Raw genomic sequence first — 19209 nt, 5'->3', positions numbered from 1 at the left:
AACACCACATGGATGCTAGAGCGGCTCCCCAAACGTTTCTAGTGAGGCCACAGGAACTCTTTTTTTAAAAACTTTTTATGATCTTTTTTATTGTAAAGCCCTATAATAAAGTTTTATTACTTCATGATCCTTTTAATACAATAAATAACACGATTTATGAAATAAAAGAAATTATCAAATAACTGATTTTCAAAGACAAAAATTCAGGAAGAAATATACTGATACATTAAAAAGAAAAACCAATAAATAGTGGATCCTCTGCCGTCATAATCCTAATGAAGACTTTGAGGCTGCAGCTCCTCTCGTCTAACAGTTTGCACTAAAACTGATCATCTGTGTCCTGCACGTCTGTTTCTCATCCAGTAATAATGAAAAAATCACATTTCTATGTCTTCTGCTGCAGCTAATCATATATCTGTGTTACCTTTTCACCAGAACAGAGTTCCCTCGTTTGTTGCAGGAGTTATGTTCTCAAAATAACTGTGATCTGTGAAATCCACGGAGTCTGATCACAGACGTTTATGGCAGTAAAACTCCTCACTGTTCACTTTCTACACTTTTCTCACACAGACATGAACATTTTCTCCCTTTTCTCTTGTTAAATTCTCAAACTTTCATAGAAATTAGGTCCAGGATCTTTGAATGAAAACAAAGATCTGATCGATCACAGATTTCTGATCTGAAGAGCTCCACGTTTACAGGAGACACGGAGGAGATTGATTGACAGGGTGTCCAACCAATCAGGATACAGAACAGGGTGCACTGTTTAAAAAAAGCAGCATAATTGCTCAGAAATAATGAGCTAAACCGAGAAAAATGAACTGTGACGTAGAAAGGGAAGACTGTCTTCTCTTCTGTTTGACAGAGATTTTAGAGGGTTTCAGGTTGGAGCTCAGACTGCAGGAGGGGGGAAGAAAATGTCACGTTCTTTGCAGGTCTTGATCGTGTGGCCAGATAAAAATTAAAAACATGAGTCTCTGATATTGTTCAGTGGGCCGGACCAAACATGAAGGCGGGCCGAGTCCACCCCGCGGGCCTGGTTTGCCCACCCCTGCAGTAAACCATGCAGGGCAGCTTGGGTACCAGGGTGGAAAAACTGTTTAAATGTAAAGGTTCATTGTGGGTTTAGTGTCTTACTCAAGGACGCAAAGACTGTCAAATCGAGAATTTTAAAACCTTTCCAGCCATTTGATTAACAAACTGTTTAAAATGACCTAAATGTTCTCTAAAACATTTAGATAAACCTGCTATTAGCCTCAGTAAGTCTTCTCTACTTTCACCTCTCGGCTGCCTTAGTTATTCACTTTTTAGTTCACATGCTGGAAACCATTTCATTTCCGCTTGAATGGTTGTTTGTTAACTTTAGGAGGTGAGTCTCTCAATGGCATAACTTTCAAATATCAGTCAGCTAGTCTGCATCCCATCCAGCAGAGTTTCAGTGGTGAATAAACTTCCAACACAAAATCATTTCTCTTTTATTCATAACTGTCAGATTTGTATTCTTCCACTTACTGCAGAGTGGAAGTGTTTGGAGGTCATGAGGTGTTAGGCCGGTCTGAGGATGCTGATGATGCACACATGGAAGCTGCAGACCTCAGAACTCCATGAGACCTTCAGACTGGCTCAAGATAGTCACAGAGAGCTTCATGAGTGGGTCTCTGTGGGCGAGCAGCTGCATCCAACCATCACAGAGAGCAATGAAAACCCTGGATGCAGTGGTGTAACGCAGTGTTTCTTAACCCTTAAGTAGCATGTTTTATCGTTTGGCCTCAGCACCACGGAGGCGGAGCTCTTTGCAGCCTTTAACTTCATTTAAAATCCTCAAATAGCTGCGCCTGAAGACTGTTTTTTACAGTCATTGATTCGTTGTCATTTGAATAATTGGTTGTTCTGGATTTCAACAAGTTGCTGTCCTTGAGGAGGATGAGAGGTCCCAAATGTTTAACGATCGTTATTGTTGTTGTTGCCCCAATAATATTAAAATTCGAGTAAAGATCTTATATTTGGTCCTGAAGAACAGTCAAAATCCTTAAAACAACTACAAATCTGAAAAGCTTCCAGGAGTCCTAAAACTGAAACTCCGTGGATTATTATGGGATGGTCGTGTGTTTGAAGACAGGTGGGTGAATGTTTTTGGGGTTTAGAGTCTATCGTTTTTCTTTTTGGATGATCTTTTTCTGTTTTCGAGCTGCAAGCTTCTCTCAGACAGCTGAGATGTTTTGCTCTCCAGGGAGACTCCAGGTCTCTGCTGACCTCTGGAGGTTTTGGACCCTTTTGATCAGCCGAACCAAGACTTCCACAAACTGTTTGACACCTCCTGAAGGAAAGCTGTGCATGTCTTCCACTGGGGAAGCAGGACCTGTGCACTTGTGCGAAGTGCTGAGTCCACTGAGGGCTGTAGAAAACTGTAGAATCAGAAGTGGATGAGATCCAGCATGTGAGCCTATCGAGGTTCTGGATGTTGGTCTGATCCCTCTGCAGCATCGTGTGGACTACTGCATCTACAAGCTGGTCTGGCAGCTACATTCCCATTGCTGGCCACCTGTGTGAAATTTGTTCTCCGCCTTTGACCCATCCCTTGGGAGAGCGGCGAGCTGTAGACACAGTCGCTCTCAGGAACCATTTGGTGGTCTAACCCCCCCAATGTGAATCCAACCCCATAATGCTGAGTGTTAAGCAAGTAGGCACTGGGTCCCATTTTGAGTCTTTGGTACGAGTCTGTCTGGATTTGAACTCACGACTTTATGGTCTCAGGGCGGACACTCCACCACAAGGGGTCACACTTGTCTGGTCTCCTTTGCTAGACTCTTCTTCCTCTGTTTTTTTTATAGACTTGGAGAAAACATTTGATTTCTTCTGAGGGTGAACTCAGCCATTTGAATCACGTAATTTCAAAAGCAGAGGGCCTTTCATTATGAAAATTTAGAATCTTTCTTCTTTTTCTAAAGTCTAACAAACTACAAAAAGCCCACTGAACCAGCAAAATGAGTTTAAAACACGTCTGCTCAAAATTAGTTCATAAACCGATCTCACCTAAAGATCTTTTGATGGATGAATCGTGCTGCAAACCCTTTTAGTTTCATCCTGACGGGCGGTAGAGGACGACCATTAAGCTTGTTTGACTTTCGCCTCTTAGCGTTTGATAAATCAGTGAGGCCGGATGAGCTTGACCTGTTATTTCATGGAAGCTAAGGTGAAGAGGATCGACAGCCGTGGAGACAGACAGAGTAGACGACAAACAACCACAAGTCTGCCAGGACACCCCCCAGCCCCACCCAGCTACCCCTTTTAAATGAGCTTCAGTGTTAGGTTGTGAAGTGGGTCCTTTAATCGTCACTTATGTAGAAAAGACAGCAGAACTGGAACAACGTGTTTGAAAGGATACCCAGAACAACAGTGGGGAGGGAAGGCAGCAGGTGAGAGTTCCGTGTGTGGACCGATGGCGAAGGGAAGGATGGCGTCCAGCATCCCCCATGATTCTACACCGGATGGACGTTGTAAAAAGACTTTTCAAACCTGGATTGACCATTTTTTGACAGACAATTTTTACATTGATGTCTTAGGAAACCTCAGAGTCTTGAGTGGCATCACAGCCTAAAAGGCGATCTGTTCCTTCAACTCTTTCATCTGCCTTGATGGAAGCAGTAGACATTTCTCAGGAAGGTCCCTGTACTGTAAGAAATCAAATTGTTGGTGATTAGTGTGAGTAATAACTACAGATTACTTGTTGTTTTTGTTGAAAAGTAATCCCTTACTTCCAACAAGTATTTCTGATTGTAATTGGTTACACGAATTATGTTACTTTTAAGCCATTTTCTTTGTGACAGTTGCAAAACATATGAATGAAAGATTTACCACAGTGTATTTAGCATTGAAACGAGGAGCAAAAAGGTTTAATAAGGATTCAGTTTGGGACAAAAGTGATATAAACCTGGGAAGAACAGTTGGAGGACCACCTGTCAGCTTCAGTCTGTTTTATAGTTATTCAGAAAGCTCATTTTGAAAAGAGAAAACAGAAGCCAAAGAGAGAACTTGAAATGATTGTGTGTGCTTCAGACAGATGAGAACTGATAAAAAATTAACTAAAAAAATAGAAAGTTACTGCTCCTATCCTACAACAACAGGACAGGCTGAATGAAGATCAAGGACTAGACAATCCTATCAGGAGCATCAGATCAGAAATTTGTCTGAGGATTTGATGAAGACGAGAGCAGAAAAGATTTTATTTCTGGTATTCTTCATTTTTTTATTACTGTTATTTTATTTAAATATATAGGAGTTTATGACACATTTCTTAAGGTCCCACTATGATCTATTATTAAATTGTTCCCAGTTGTCTTTACTCATAATTATGTCATTTTTTAACCAAAATACAAAAACCTGTGTTTTTTTAGGACCTAGTTTCTGCAGAGCGGCAGGAGGTCAATAGAGACTTGGCTCTCAGTTGTGTGTGTGTGGGGGGGTTGGCGCCTAAGTAAGCCTCAGCTTATTTCCCATGATCCCTTTGTTTATGTTCTCTCCCACTAGCTTACAGCCCCTCACATCCCCAACCTGCAATACAAAAAATGGCAGCAGCCAGACGTTCCCAGCAGACCCTCACAGTACGTTTGGGTCTTCCAAGTCTTTTCGGCCTCCTTCCCCGCCAGCGAATCCAACTCACCACCAGGTAGTGATTGGTGGACAGCTCTGCCCCCCTCTTTACCCGAGTGTCCAAGACACAAGGTCGAAGGTCGCCTGAAACAACTACAAAGTCAATAATTGACCTCCTGCCTAGGGTGTCCTAATGCCAGGTGTATTGATGGACACCCTTGTGCTCGAACATGGTGTTCGTTATGGACAAACTATGACGAGCACAGAAGTCCAATAACAAAACACCACTCAGGTTCAGATCAGGGGGGGCATTCCTACCAATCACGCCCCACCAGGTGCCACTGTCATTGCCCACGTGGGCATTGAAGTCCCCCAGGAGGACAATGGAGTCCCCCGTTGGGGCAGTACGCCTTCGAGAAACACCAAGAAGGTCTGGTACTCCAGGCCCCTAAGCTGAAACTACAGTCAGAGACCTGTCCCCCACCCGGAGGCGGAGGGACATGACCCTCTCGTCCACCGGGGTGAACTCCAACACTTGGTGGCTGAGCTGGGGGCTCACGAGTAAGCCCACACCAGCCCGCCGCCTCTCACCTTGAGCAACTCCAGAGTGGTAGAGAGTCCAACCCCCTCTAAGGACTGAGTTTCAGAGCCCAGGCTGGGTGTGGAGGTAAGCCCGACTATATCCAGACGGTATCTCTCAACCTCTCGCACCAGCTCAGGCTCCTTCCCTCCCAGAGAAGTGACGTTCCATGTCCCAAAAGCCAAGTTCCATGACCGGGGTTTGGGCCGCCAAGGCACCCGCCCTCGACAGCCACCCAAACCACATTGCATCGGCCCCTTTTGAGGTCTCCTATGGGTGGTGCGCCCATGGGAGAGTGGTCCCACATCACTCCTGAGAAGAGCCCTGGTCACCAGGTGCTCGCCTGCGAGCCCCAAACCCAGGCCTGGCTCCAGAGTGGGGCCCCGGTGACGCCAATCCAGGCGACGTAATCGGGTCCTTGTTGTTTCCTTTCGTCAGGGGGTTCTGAACCGCTCTTTGTCTGGCTCGTCACCCAGGACCTGTCTGCCATGGGAGACCCTACCAAGGCCTTAAGCCCCAGACAGCTTAGCTCCTGGGATCACTCAAGCTCTCGAACTCCCCCACCACGTTAAGGTGGCGGTTCCCCGGGGCGTTACTGCCCCGAGTGCTCCAATTACCACAGGCACCACTGTCACCTTCACTTTCCAGGCTTTCTCCAGTTCTTCTCTGAGTCCCTGGTATTTCTCCAGTTTCTCATGTTCCTTCTTCCTGATGTTTCGATATATACATACATATATACACACATATATATCCTCCATCATGAGAAAAATGCCACAAGAACATGTTAAGGTCTGTGGGTCCTTAATTAAAATATTACTAAAATTTCCTTAGTAGTGAAGCTTTGGCCCAATTTCAATGAGGAAGATCTACCTCATGCGCAGGTACGCTGGGTTATTGATTCTTGACTCCACACGTCACTCTCATCAACTAGTCTTCAATCGGAGCCAATAGCTCAAATGTTTCTTCACAGCCAATCATGATCAATTTCCTGTCTTTAGATTCATTACTGTAGTGAGCTGCTCAATGGTGGTGATGATGTGCTTTCTGTTATTGTCCATCTACACCCCATTCCTTACTAAAACACATTCAAATGGATTTATCTTTGCATTACTGGCCTGGCAGAATGCAATGATGGCAAACGGATGATTAGAGAATATCTGATCTTTAGAAAATATTAAACTAATAGAAAGAAATCTGGTTGATGGTTCTCTTTCTGACTGTTCTAAAGTCTATGTTGTTCTATGAGCTGCTTCAGAACCTTGATGGCGACGCTGTGCAGCTGCACCTTTACCAAAGCTGGAGTTAATTAAAAAATAGTCATCCAAATCCAGGCGTTTGTTTTTGCTGTATGTCCTTCACCTCTCAGGAACTGGCGTCTACATGCACAGACATCATATTTTGGGTCACATTGCTGTGTGTAGAGGGTTAGCTCAAATATTAAATGTTAATCATGAAAAGATCAGAGCTTGAAGATTCATTATTGAGGCTGATTTGAAATCTGGTTGTGATGCCGTGTGATCATTGTTGTGATCCCATCACAACTTTGAAATGGAAAAACTAAAACATGCTCTGCTGCGAATTTGACAGTTTTTTTTCTTCAAAGTTTAAATAAGATATAAGAGTAAAATTGTTAAAAGACTGAAACAGAGAACGTTTTGGGTTTTTTTCTCTTTTTATTAGAACCTCATGAAATCACTGAACTTGTTAGGACCTGGAGACCTGCTGTCTCTGAATATGGCTGAGCATTTTTGAGCTCATTTGGTCATGGTTGGAGATGGAGTTAAGATGGTGTTTTTGTGTGTCTCTCTGCACTTGCTGGTGCACATGGTTAATGACCAAGCACACTAACGAAATGAGAGTCTTAGGGACACTTGTGGAGCCATCAGAGCTTGGTCCTGGAGGTGAAGAGCTCTTTGTACAAAAAAAAACCTTAGCATGAAGCCAGCCTGCTCACTGTGTATGACCTCCTCCGTCTTACACAGTCCACACACTGAATCATCGTCCTCCATCTTACCCTCTCCTCTACACCCTCCTCACTCACACCCCCATGGCCTCCTCCTCCTCTACATCCACGACACTCCTCTTTCCTGGTAACCCCAGCACACAAAAACACCATCTTAATAATTTATTGTGACTCATCAGATTTATTCCTCTGTAGTTTCCATGACTCTTCTTTTAAAAATGAACGCCACATTTCCATCTCTGTCCTCATGTCTGCCTGGTCAGTTGTGGTGATGAGTCTCTATCTGGAAGTTGAAAGTGTGACGGGGATTGTTGTCCGTGGTTCTGTTCCTCACAGTGTCCCCAAAATTGTAATTCAAGCCCGTCCTGTGGTGAGTCCCCCTTTCTCCACAGACACAGCCCTCATCCTTGCTGCAGTGCTGCCCTCTGCTGGACAGCTCTGCTTTTACACATTCGGTTTAAAACAGAACAGTTGAACAGATCTGACCTGGATCAATGTTCAGAAAATAACGTGTCAGATGAAAAGCGCCTGGAATCCTATGTGGATCTACCTCAAAGGTATTTTTTTTATTCTGTTTAAGTGGCAGGATTCACACGCAGGACGCTGGGAAAATTCAAGTCAACTGTCTAGGTTTTAAACATCTTTGCAGACTTTCCTAACTTGTGGCCCCAGAGCCCGGACTGGGACATCTGGACAACCCCTTGGCTTCAGCGGTGAACTTTATTGTGCCAGGATGTCCTTTAATGTTTTTTTTTTGTTTGGAGTGTCACTTACAATGGGGGTCAGAAATTGTATAGCCGCCTGTGAACCCGGACACACATGAGAAGCATGCAGGAAGTCAGCAGGAAGCTGGGATGGCGTGGAGGGGAAGCGCACAGAAGAATAGACAGACCAAGAAGGAACATGAGCACATGATGAACATGTCACACATTAGTGGATCAGAGCCTTTAGCTGTGGTTTTCCTTCTTTTGGTCGGGTATTTTAATGTTATGTTTGTCTTTCTGTTTAGTCCACGATCACCGTTTTTCCTCAGCTGCTACTGTTTCAGATAATTCTCCTTTATACCGTTACTGTCCATCACTTCTTATTTCCGTTAAAGTGGAAAGTCGTTTGAATGATCCGCCACGTCAAAAGTGCTCTACAATTGATTTATTGATAGGTTTTGCAATGTTTCGGGTTTTTGTCATTTTTAAGGTCTTGTTAAAGTTTTTTTTTAATTAATTATTTGTATTTCAAAAACTCTGCTCTTTCAGATCTCCTTCATTAAAGACTTTGTGATAAAACATACAGTAAATGTAAGCGTTTTAGTGTTCTGTCACCATTATTTTCTTGATATCTTGTGTTTTTTGGAAAGCAAAATCTGAAGGATTTAATTTGTCTGCTGAAAAACAAGTAAAAATAAAAATTATTATTTTAGAACAAAATTTAAACGTTTTGTCATGTGAAACAATCTAAGACATAAAAAAATAATCTTCTATTTCCTGTCATCATTTAAGCACAGCCCCCAATGAAAACCTGTTAGTTTCAGTCTTTAATTCTTCATAGAACATACTTAGTATATCAATCAATCCGTTTATTAATGTATGGCATTTAAAAAACAAGAAATGCTGCAGAGCCTAAAGAAATAGATCAAATAGAAAAAAGGAATCACAACATCATAGAAACTGCACCACATTTATTAAAAAGAAGAAAAAAACAATAAAATTTTTTTACAGATATAAAGATAGAAAATCTAGAAGATTAGTTTGGATATTGAAAATCAGTGTATAGAGCTAAGCCTTTTTCTTGGTTTAAACCTAATTCTGTTGGCTGCTTTTACAGGAAACACTCCAGCTGCTCAGAGTTCCAGAGGTTGACTTCGTCGTGTCGATTCTGTTTATAGTTTGTACCTTTTGACCCGAAGGTGTGACAGGTCTTCTGCTGTGAGACCAGATGTGGACACGTTAAGATCAACCATGAACCTTCCGTGAAGCAGCGTTTCTCAGTCAGACGTGACGCAGCTGAAAGTGCGGCGTTCAAGAAGACGCTCCCTTCAAACATCAAACACTGGACGATGGTTTACATCGTCTATCTGCACTCGTGCCTACTTAGACTTGTTTTATTGCTTCTTCGTTGTTGTTGAATGCTGCTAAAGCATTCTGTGTCTCTGTACAGCTCTATGAACCGTATCTGGAATCTGACTGAATGCTGGTTAGAGATCCTTGTTTGAGAAAGACGTTTCTCAGGAGGGATGTCGTTGAAAACGGCATAGAAACACGGCTGCAGAGCAGCAGGATTGTTGTGTTTCCTCCATGTGAGACACTGCTGAAGTCATACAGGAAGCGTTAACTGGAAAGTATTGCTGCTGAAGGATCTGCAGGCTGCTGGATTTTCTCTTTAAGACCAACGACTGCACTTCTTTTGTGCATGTTTTCTGTTCAGATATGGGTTATCAGCGGGCGCTTGGTGTTATTAGTTGAATGCTATAAATCCTTCCACCCATTGTTTTCCTGTTTCTCTTTATTCTAGTATCTTCCTCCATTTTTTGCCGCTTAACTCCTCCTACAATTTTTCATCTATTTCAACCATTCAACTATTCAAATGTTCAGCTCTTTCCAGCTGTGACTTTTGGTCCTTCAGATCCTTGAACTTTTCCAGATATTCCCAGGATTTCTGCCGGATTTCTTCTGAAATCCATGGGGAATCCTTGGTGCAGAAGCTCGCTGGTTCGATACCCGGCTCAGGCATTTTTCACAGACATATCTTTTTTGTTGTTGTTGTGCTGTTTTCACTTTATTTATGGTCAACTTTGATCACTTCTTTATTTAATTTTTTTTGCCAATTCTTACCCTTCTTTACGTTTCATTTTCATTCAGCAATAAAGCATCAACCCTGTATTTTCTTCTGGAGATGCAGCTCCTTCAAGTTTTTAAAGATGTTTTACCTCTGAGAGCTGGTTTAAGGGTTTCTAAGAAGAAGATGTCGAAAGCATTAATGTTTTAAAGTCCTACTATTTTCACAACTTGACAAAAAGGGGTCGTGTCTTCAACGTCTTCTTCATAGAAGCAGGTGAAGCAGCTCTCATCTGGATTTCAGAACTGAGAGAGAAGAAATGACCAGTCTTTTAAAACAGAACCAAGTCCAGCTGACTGACATTTATGTGGTCCTGTTCATTCAGAATGTGTTCGGCTTCATGGTGTTTGGGTTTGAGGACGTGTAAAATCTCAGAAAACAAACAAACAAAATGGGAAAAAACGTATCAAGGAGAACAAAAGGTAAGAATGTAGCAGGAGCTGGGGCTTCCTGAAGGTGAATCTGATCCCTAAAACCACTGTTGTGTTTGCCCTGTTTGTGCTTTGAATGATGTAATAGGGGAAATCATAGCAGAGGCTTCATTTTCTATTGCCGCCTCCACACGGCCCACCCCATTTGCAGAACAATAGCAGGAAACTGAAAGTGATTGTGTCAGGCGGCCTCTTCCCCTGCTCAACTTCAGGAACGTCTGCATCAGCCGTTCTTCATCCACTGTTCTTAACACAGCACGGTCTTCACCTGGGACTTCATTACCAATGGAGTACTTCACCGCATGATAGATGAAAACAGCTTTTCAGCTTTTTGACTAAACAGACCGACATGTTTTTGCGAGGTTTGTGTTTAGGTTGACACAAAGTGTTCAGCAGGTTAATTCAGAACTGAATGCGTTTGATCATGTTTGACATAAAGAGGAGCAGCCCTTCAACCATTGACTGTATGTGAGAACTGGACTGAGTAATCATGTAAATGATAATCCAACTTTTCTTCCTATTTTTTTGACACATTTAGAGTTATTCAAGTTATAAACTGACCAATCAGATGCCTCAATAAAAGTCGGTGGTGCCTGCTGGCTCCCATGAACATTTGATTGACAGATTTCGTGTCGCCCTCTTTAAAGACCCACTCCAATGAAAATTGTGTTTTTGGTGTTTTAACGTGTTGCAGCATTTTTCTCACCATGGAGGACAAATACAAAAATTTGTTGACATTTGAAGAAGATTAAGACTGTGTTTCTGAGTATTGATCAAAGTCGTGATGGATTCCGAGCAGATAAAAACCTGGTGTTCGAAAAACGCTACAATTTACAATAAGTAAAATGGGTGAACCACAGTCTTCCTGCTCTGCTCCAATCTGATCATCCACTGTCAGACAAATAGATCCATGAACGTCTTTGTTTTCCCGGTCTGAGCTGGAATCTGGATCAGAACCGGGCGGATGGATAGATCTGATATTGCTGCCATTTTTGTTGCACCACTAATGTTAACTTGAGGGTGTGAGTGGCTGTAAGCTAGCAGGGGAGCATGTAAACAAAGGAATGATGGGATATCAGCTGTTCTTGCCCACAACTCAGAGGTGAATTTCTGATGAACTCCTGCCGCTCTACAGAAACTATGTCCTAGAAAACAACACAGGCTTTTGAATTTTGTCTAAAAGCGACATCATCTTATCTAAAAGACCACTGGGAACGCTTTTACAGTAGAGGAAAGATGATTATGGGACTTTAAAGTGGCAGGGATGTGGACGTCTAACAAGCTCACTCCTGATTGGCCAGAGTGGTTTCCATAGAAACGTTGACTCCGACCGTCTCAACTACATCTGGCTACGAAGTGGCAGCGTCTATATCATGAAACAATGGCGACTGAATTGACTTTGTTTTTGTTTTGGACAAACATCAAGTATGGTCTCTTCAAGTTGCTGTTGTGGATGTGCAACTAATGCACTTGATGCATTAGTTGCTGGGAGAGAAACCTAAAAGAAACCTCATCTGCACAGTCAGAGAGTTTTCTTGGTCCCTCCTGCATCTGCAGCCCGAGGACACAACGGCTGACTTTTATTGTGCTGGTTTCCAAAGTCCAGAGAATCACAAGATCTCTTTCCTGTTGCACCCTCTTTTTCTGCTGACCATAGCAGGTGGCCTGGAATTCACCTCCCAACCACACACACACACACACACACACACACACGGACCACAACGGGTCACATGCCGTCCTCATCACTTCAGTTGTGGTGAAGATGGACACCGACAGGCTCCACGCTGCTTTACCTGAGCCTCCAAGCCAAAATGAAGAAGACAATAAAGGTGAAGAGAAGATCTTCGGGAATATCTTTGCTGAGCTGGAGTCGGTGGACTTGCCTTTGGGAACCACTTTAAGGTGCTGACTTCAGAGATACTGCATGTCTGAATGCACGAAAGCAGCGGCTGATCCTGTGTTAATATCACAGAGAATTTTCGTCATGCGTGGAAATCTGTGAACTTACAAGGATAAATAACTTTTGTTTTGTAAGAGGCAAAATTAGCATTTTTTGTGCACCAATTAGTATTTCCTTGTCACATTTTTTAAGGCAAGGCAAGGCAAGTTTATTTGTATAGCACAATTCGTACACAAAGTAATTCAAAGTGCTTCACAAAACAGAAAAATGCATTAAAATCACAATACATCATAGAAATAATCAACATAAAATTTACTTTAAAAGAAAAGGAAGAAAAAAAAAAAGATTTAAAAAGAAAGGAAGGAAAGAAAGGTAGATAGGACCTTAAGCATTTTGTGTGCACAGTTTAGCCTTTTGTGTGCACAACTTAGCATTTCCAAAGGCACAATTTCATATTTTGTGTGCAAAAATGAGATTTTATACAAAAATGAGTATTATGTCGTCACATTTGTTTTAGCATTATGTGTGCACAAATTTGTATTTGTTGGCACGAATTAGTAGGAATTGATTGTGCAGAAATTAGTCATTTGTGCCCACAAAATACTAAATTGTATCAACAAAATGTTAATTTGTGCATACGAAATGATAATTAGTGTCAACATAATACAAATTGGTGCCTGCAAAATGTCTATTTGCAGCCACAAAATACTAATTTGTGACTAAAAAATGCAAAGTTGTGGGCCACAAATAATTAACTTCTTTTTTCTTCCTTCCAATTTTTGGAATGCCATGTCCAGGGCTCTGCACATTATTGTTAATATAAAGAAACTACAAGGCAGCATTAATTTGTAAAAGTAAGGTTAGTCTTGCAGACTACATGGAAGTCTGCTCAATGTTAGCAAATTTTATTTTTTAATACCTTTATCAATTAAAAAATTAACAAAGGCAGATAGACACTAATAACCGACATGATCAATGAGGAAACTCTTTTCAGAAAATTGTTCACATCATTTAATGACCCACACTAACAACTTAGGACAGTGGTCGCTGTATGAGCCGCGCAGGCGGCTGCGACCATCTGCTCTGCGCAGGTGCAGCTCTCCGGCGGCTGCACCTGCGCAGAGCAGCGGCCGCGCTGACCTCCGCTCTCCACAACAATCATGGCGGAGGCTGACATCCCGGAGTGTATAACGGAGCACGAGCGGATCTTACAGGAAATCGAGAGCACAGACACGGCCTGCGTGGGGCCCACTCTTCGGTAAGGATGATGCTCTGCTCCGTGAACCCGAGTCCCTGAAAACGACTGCATTTCGTCGCAGTTCGTTTATTTCCGCTGTAAACAGCAGAGCAGCCCGCGTCGGCTAACGCTAGCAGAGGTGGCTAGCATGTCAGCTGCAGGCTGATGCTAGCAGCAGCTAGCTGCGACTCGGCTTCTTTCATGGTCCAAACCTCCGCAGCAGAAGCATTCTCAGGGTTCTGTCTGCTTCCGGTCCTTTTAGGACAGGAGCGGCTGCGGATCCTCCCCGTTCGGCGCTTCTGCTGTCGGCGGCTAACGGCTAACTCAGCATTTCAGTGAACGAACCGAGCCCCCTGACCCCCCCGCCGCTCTAGTTCTGATGTTTTTGGTTATGTGGGGGAGGCAGGGGGGCACAGCTGACTGGCGTGGGTGTGTGTGTGTGTGGGGGGGGGGCTGGTCCGGCCACGGGAGGGGCCTGCATGAATGGCAGCAGCTGTCAATCACCCTGGCCTTTAAACGTAGCTTCAGGCGCTGGTTTCTGTCGGAGGACGTGAAGCATCCGAGCTGCGTTTGTTCGTTACTCCTCTTATTCCAGTTACTCCACACTGAGAGAGTTCAGCTCAGGTGTTTTTAGGTGGCGACAGGTGTAGCCTTCAAGTCCCACCCACCCGCAGTCATCCTTTGATCTATTTCCAGGTGTTCCAGCGGTCTTTTCATGAGGATGATGCTGTTTTTAGCCGAAATCTAGGACCTAGTTTCTGCAGAGCGGCAGGAGCTCTTTAGAAATTCACCTCTGAGTTGTGGGCGGGTCTGTTGGCGCAAAACAGCCCCGCCCCCTTCCGCTCCCTGTTGGGAGGGGAGGAGGGAGCGTTTTATGTCTACGTCACAACTACAGGTTTTCTGCTCCCGATTTGCAGCTATTTGAACAAAGAATACATAAAGGTTGAGCTGAATTTCGACTTGACTTATTGATTTATTTCAAGCAAAAATAGTAGAGTATAATAGAAAAAAATCACCGATTTATCAAGCTCATCTTTAGAAATAAAGAGCTGCATGGATTAATAAAACAAAGAAAAATGAGTCTGAATGAGAATCCTAAAAAAATAAACGCCACAATGTCATATTAAAAGCAGCAAAAGCACCATTGTCATTGGAGTGGGTCTGTAACAATCAAGGTCATGTTTGAAAAACGAACAAATTGTCAATTGAGTCATGAAAAAGATTTGTTTAGAAAAATCTTCTTCCAATTGTGATGTTATAGCAGATTTTCAATCATCCACATCAATTCTACATTTATTATAACTAGGCGCGGAATGGTTTTTGCGTTTTCCAATCCGACATCCCCCTAACACAAAATCCTACATGTAGACGGGAACTTGAAGATTGCTTTATCGTCAAACTAAACCTTTTGAAGGTTTTGAGCTTCCTGTCTAATTGCTGGAGCCTCAGGTAAAGAAAGCACCTCCATGCTGTGGTCAACATCATCAATTTCTTCCTAATAATGAAAGGTTCTTGAGAAAAACACAGTCTAGAAGGCTTTCAATTTAATTTCTGAATTTAGAACAATTATAATCAGCGCAAAGCAAAGCAGGCTGTTGAGGACTCCCCTTCATGTTAGTGGGAGATGTCTCCTTTAAAAGGAGGTTCCTCGCCGGGACGTTTGGGAAAGTTGTTTTCTTGACCTTCAACGTCGGATCGTGCTGTTCAGTCGACACCAGAATCTCTGGTGGCTTCAAACTTTTCAGTCGGGGGACAGTTCAGCTGCTTTAATCTGTGGTTTCAGATGAAACTGCTGGTCTTCTGTAAACCTGGTGTAACAGCAGAGTTACTCTTGAGCTTCATGAAGCTGATTGGACAACATGAATGGATTATTTTCCCCAAAGCAGCATCTGAGGAGCCACAAAAAGACGTGTTTGTGTTTTTAACATCTATGCAGATGGTTGGAAAGTAAAAGCCATGGCAGATGAAGAGATGATTTTCCATTTCTCTTGGTGGAAATGGGCAAATGTCTATTTCCTGCGTTTTATGTCAAATGGAAAATTATAAATATTTTAGCTTGTGTTCGTCAGAAGTGCTGCATCAATAAAGTTCCATAACAGAGCAGACGCTGATCTGCTGAAACCTCTAAAACAAGTTTGACATGAACGGTTTCTTCTCTTTATTGTTGCAACTGGAAACGCACTGTTCTCCTTTTATATGCAACTAAAGTCAGACAGAGATGAACTATACATTTCTGTCTTGCTGCAGCTTATTACGTTTGTACACATTTCTAAATAGTTTTGACCTGCACATTTTAGGTCATCAACCATATTTTAGCATTCCAATAGTGGCCCGTAAAGCCTGGATGTGATCTGCACAGGAACATTTTATTGCTACTTAAAAGCAAACTAGAGATAGTTTACAGTTGGATTAAATCCATGGATGTCATGAACGATCATCACGTCAGTACAGTCTGCTCTGGATGAAGATTATTCCCTTCTGGTTCAGGAAATTCCTTCTTGGTGTCTTTCAAAGGTTCAAAAAAGAGTTTCCAGGACAAAAGCAGGGCAATTCCTTGCAGTTTTCCTGTTTCTAATTAGAGATACATGTTTGTTTAAGTGTTTGTGTGAATGTAAGGAGACACGGACATGACTGGATTTTACCCAAATATTATTTTTTAACATCATTTTTCAGCCATTCAGTCTATGACCACTAGATGGCGCTGTTCCTCATGAAATACCATGATGTCACCTGCTGGCTGGTGACACGTTGGTCATTTTCAGTTCAGTTTTCGTTTCAGTTCATTTCAGACACAATTGAAAAATCAACACAGTGGTTTAAAAATTTAAAATTTTCGGTATAGATACGCTTATTGCCATTAGTACATGATAAAAGCAAGTACATTGGAATTTTTATTTGGCAGCTCTTGAGTGAGAAAAAGAGAAAAATATGACTTGAATATGATTTAAATTTAATAGTTTATCCACCTATAGGACATTAGGGATTTCACATAGTGACCTCACAGAAGAAGACAAACAACAGGTTTCATCCAGTTTCACTAATAAAGAAATAACAGGCAATATATGAAAATGTGGAGTTCTACAGGTCAAGCTAGTGGGAGAGTTTAAACAAAGGGATGATGGGACATCCGTGCTGGCTTACTCCACGCCAACAGACCCGCCCACAACTCAGAGGTAATTTTCTAATGAACTCCTGCTGCTCTGCAGAAACTAGGTCCTAGAAAATGTTTTTGGCTAAAAACGGCATTATCATCATAATAAAAAGACCACTGGGAACACTTTGACAATAGATCAGAAGATGACTGACGAGGGACTTTAAAGGTTTTTAAACCATGACACATAAAAAAAACGTAATAAAAACAGTAAAGATAATTTTGGGGTAGTTTGCATTAAAGCTGTGCCCCTAGTTTGCTTGCTCTTATTGTGTAATACTGTCTATCACAGAGAGAACTCTGAACCATGGTGATCATTCATTTAACTGTTGCAGGAAAAAACGTCTTTGGAGGCATTCATGATGTCATTTCATCTGTCAGTCAATCTACAAGGACAATTTAGGTCCAAGACATTTGTGACATCCATCCGCCTCCAAAGGGTTTTCAACAGCCTCCTCCCTGAGGGGTTGAATACACAAAAATCAGTGTTAATCTATAATAATAATAATAATAAATTGGAGTTTTCTGTGCCTTCCAGACGCTCAAAGTTCTTCCAATGTGTCCATTAATTATTCATATTTGGTGATGGTAACTACTGATGTACCACAGCTGCCGTGGGGCAGACTGACAGAGGTCGGCTGCCAGTACAGCCCCTCTGACCATCACCGGGACATTCATACACATATGCAGGGAGGGTGAAGTCTGTTGCTCAAAGACACAATGACAGCTGGCTGGGGTGAGCGGGTATTGAACCGCCGACCCTTCGATCATTGACCGACTTGCTCAATCGCCTGAGCATTTAGGTTTTATCTGCACAGATCACCTGCAGGATAGATGAGGGCTGGAAACCAGAGAAAAGACGCCATGAAAATGTTCTCTTTTGTCTCCATTGCCTCTGTTTTTTGTCTCAGGTCTATTTATGATGACCAGCCCAACGCTCACAAGCGGTTCATGGAAAAGCTCGATACCCGGATAAGGAACCATGACCGCGAGATTGAGAAGATGTGCAACTTCCACCACCAAGGCTTTGTGGACGCCATCACAGAGCTCCTGAAGGTCCGGGCCGATGCGGAGAAGCTGATGGTAAGACCACGGCTGTGCAGGCGTCACGGTTCTCTGTCCTGGTCTTTCATTCAGGGCGGATTCTGACTCGCACAGAGCTGCAGGAACAGTAAACATGCAAAAGTTGGACCTCAGAGTTTTTACAGTTCTAGCTAAATACCTGAAAGTGAGACCTAAAAACCGACTTTTTCCTTTGCTGTTTGGAACTCTGCTCATGTGAAATGCTTCTGCAGAATGACATAAAGAAAGTGATTATCTCGTTGTTTCCCGGTTGGGAAGGCCGTCATCCGAAAGCTGACTGGTCAAATGGGTCATGGCTCCGTGCCGCATGACAAGAGCTGAAAGTTCAAAAATCCACCTACAGAATTGAGAAGTTTGTCACTGAATCTGTGAGAAAGAGCCTGTCACAAGCCATTAAACCCCATGAAAGGCCCAGCGCTCCGCCGATGGGTTCAGGTCCCCGCTGCCTGGTTAATCTGAATTTGCCAGCCTTTGTCCGTGCTCCTCCATGGACAATGAGCTGATTACAAAGCTGAGCAGCTGCAGGGAGGGAGGAAGAGTGGAAAGGGCATGAAGAGGGAAGCAGAAAGAAAACAGGTTCCGCCGCGCTTCCTACAACACACATGGATGCTAAGGGGGGAAAAAATGAGACGTCACCTTCATCCCTCAACCAGAAAGGGTCTGAAAACAGCAGCTCCTTCTCACATCTGTGCGCTGATGCTGAGGGAAACTGAGACGGTGAGCTGTAGCTGCAGCTCTACAGGATGCTGGAAACGCATCCGAGTCCAGAGGAAGGACTCGGTAGGACACCTTATCAGCTGCTCCTGCTTTACTGCAGAATCCTGCAGCGCATAGGAAATAGAACCTTAATTGATCCCACAATGGACAAATGGATTCGTTATCAAAACTAAGAAGATCACAGATAATAAAAAGCACTAAAATACAATAAACAACATAATGAAGTCTCCTGCACGTCTGACCTTTATTCAAATGGGTCTTTTTATTCTTAACCAAATTAAAATATAACATTTCATTTGTTTTCTGCTAATTGTATTGAATTTGATTTTTTAATTATAATTATCTCAATTAAATGTATTAAGTCCCACAATCAGAGTTACTTTTTTTCTTTTCATTATTTTCTCAAATTTGCTGAATTCGATGAAACAGTAGAGCAGCAAGAACAAACACTGCTTTCATAGTCGCTGGAGGACGGGCCTACAGAGATGTTTTTAGGGGTTTGTTTTGTGGAAGGAAAAAGATTCAAGACTTGAATTTGTGACCTTTTCCACTGAACTATCCGCTCATGTGTGGAAACTGCAGCACATGCTCCGTCCTGGTGTAGATCTTCCTCCAGAGGGTCTTCTGAACAAAACATCTCAACTCTGCTTGTGCTTTCATTTCTAAGGGTCAAGTGACGGACACCAACCGAAGACTCCAGGAAGCAGGGAAGGAAGTAAGTGTGC

General features: G+C 42.8%; 1 protein-coding gene and 1 long non-coding RNA gene across 9 annotated transcripts in view; one reads left to right on the top strand and one right to left on the bottom strand.

Moving 5' to 3' along the window:
• Positions 1-3305: 3305 nt before the first annotated feature.
• On the bottom strand, positions 3306-12327 carry LOC110017192 (uncharacterized). The gene is made up of 3 exons (XR_013651554.1): positions 12190-12327; positions 3569-3672; positions 3306-3479 (listed from the first exon to the last, which is right to left on the bottom strand). It is a non-coding gene; the product is annotated as an uncharacterized LOC110017192 (long non-coding RNA).
• exoc6 (exocyst complex component 6) overlaps positions 12089-19209 on the top strand; it is a 27366-nt gene continuing 20245 nt past the window's right edge. For 4 of the 8 annotated variants that reach the window (XM_020712081.3, XM_011488544.4, XM_020712080.3 and 1 more), the window contains exons 1-3: positions 12089-12298; positions 17596-17767; positions 19152-19199. In XM_020712081.3, coding sequence (XP_020567740.1) covers positions 12159-12298; positions 17596-17767; positions 19152-19199 — 360 coding nt within the window. In that variant the 5' untranslated portion in view covers positions 12089-12158. Of the gene's footprint in view, positions 12299-13375; positions 13555-17595; positions 17768-19151; positions 19200-19209 lie in introns of those variants that run through there. The other 4 variants (XM_011488539.4, XM_011488541.4, XM_078937576.1 and 1 more) reach the window with 4 other exon arrangements.

This window comes from Oryzias latipes, chromosome 19 (assembly GCF_053564925.1).
Source record: "Oryzias latipes strain Hd-rR chromosome 19, Olatipes_Hd-rR_3.1".
In the NCBI taxonomy this organism is placed as follows: domain Eukaryota; kingdom Metazoa; phylum Chordata; class Actinopteri; order Beloniformes; family Adrianichthyidae; genus Oryzias; species Oryzias latipes.
Note: the sequence above shows the minus strand (reverse complement) of the source record. Positions and strands in the feature narration are given on the sequence as shown.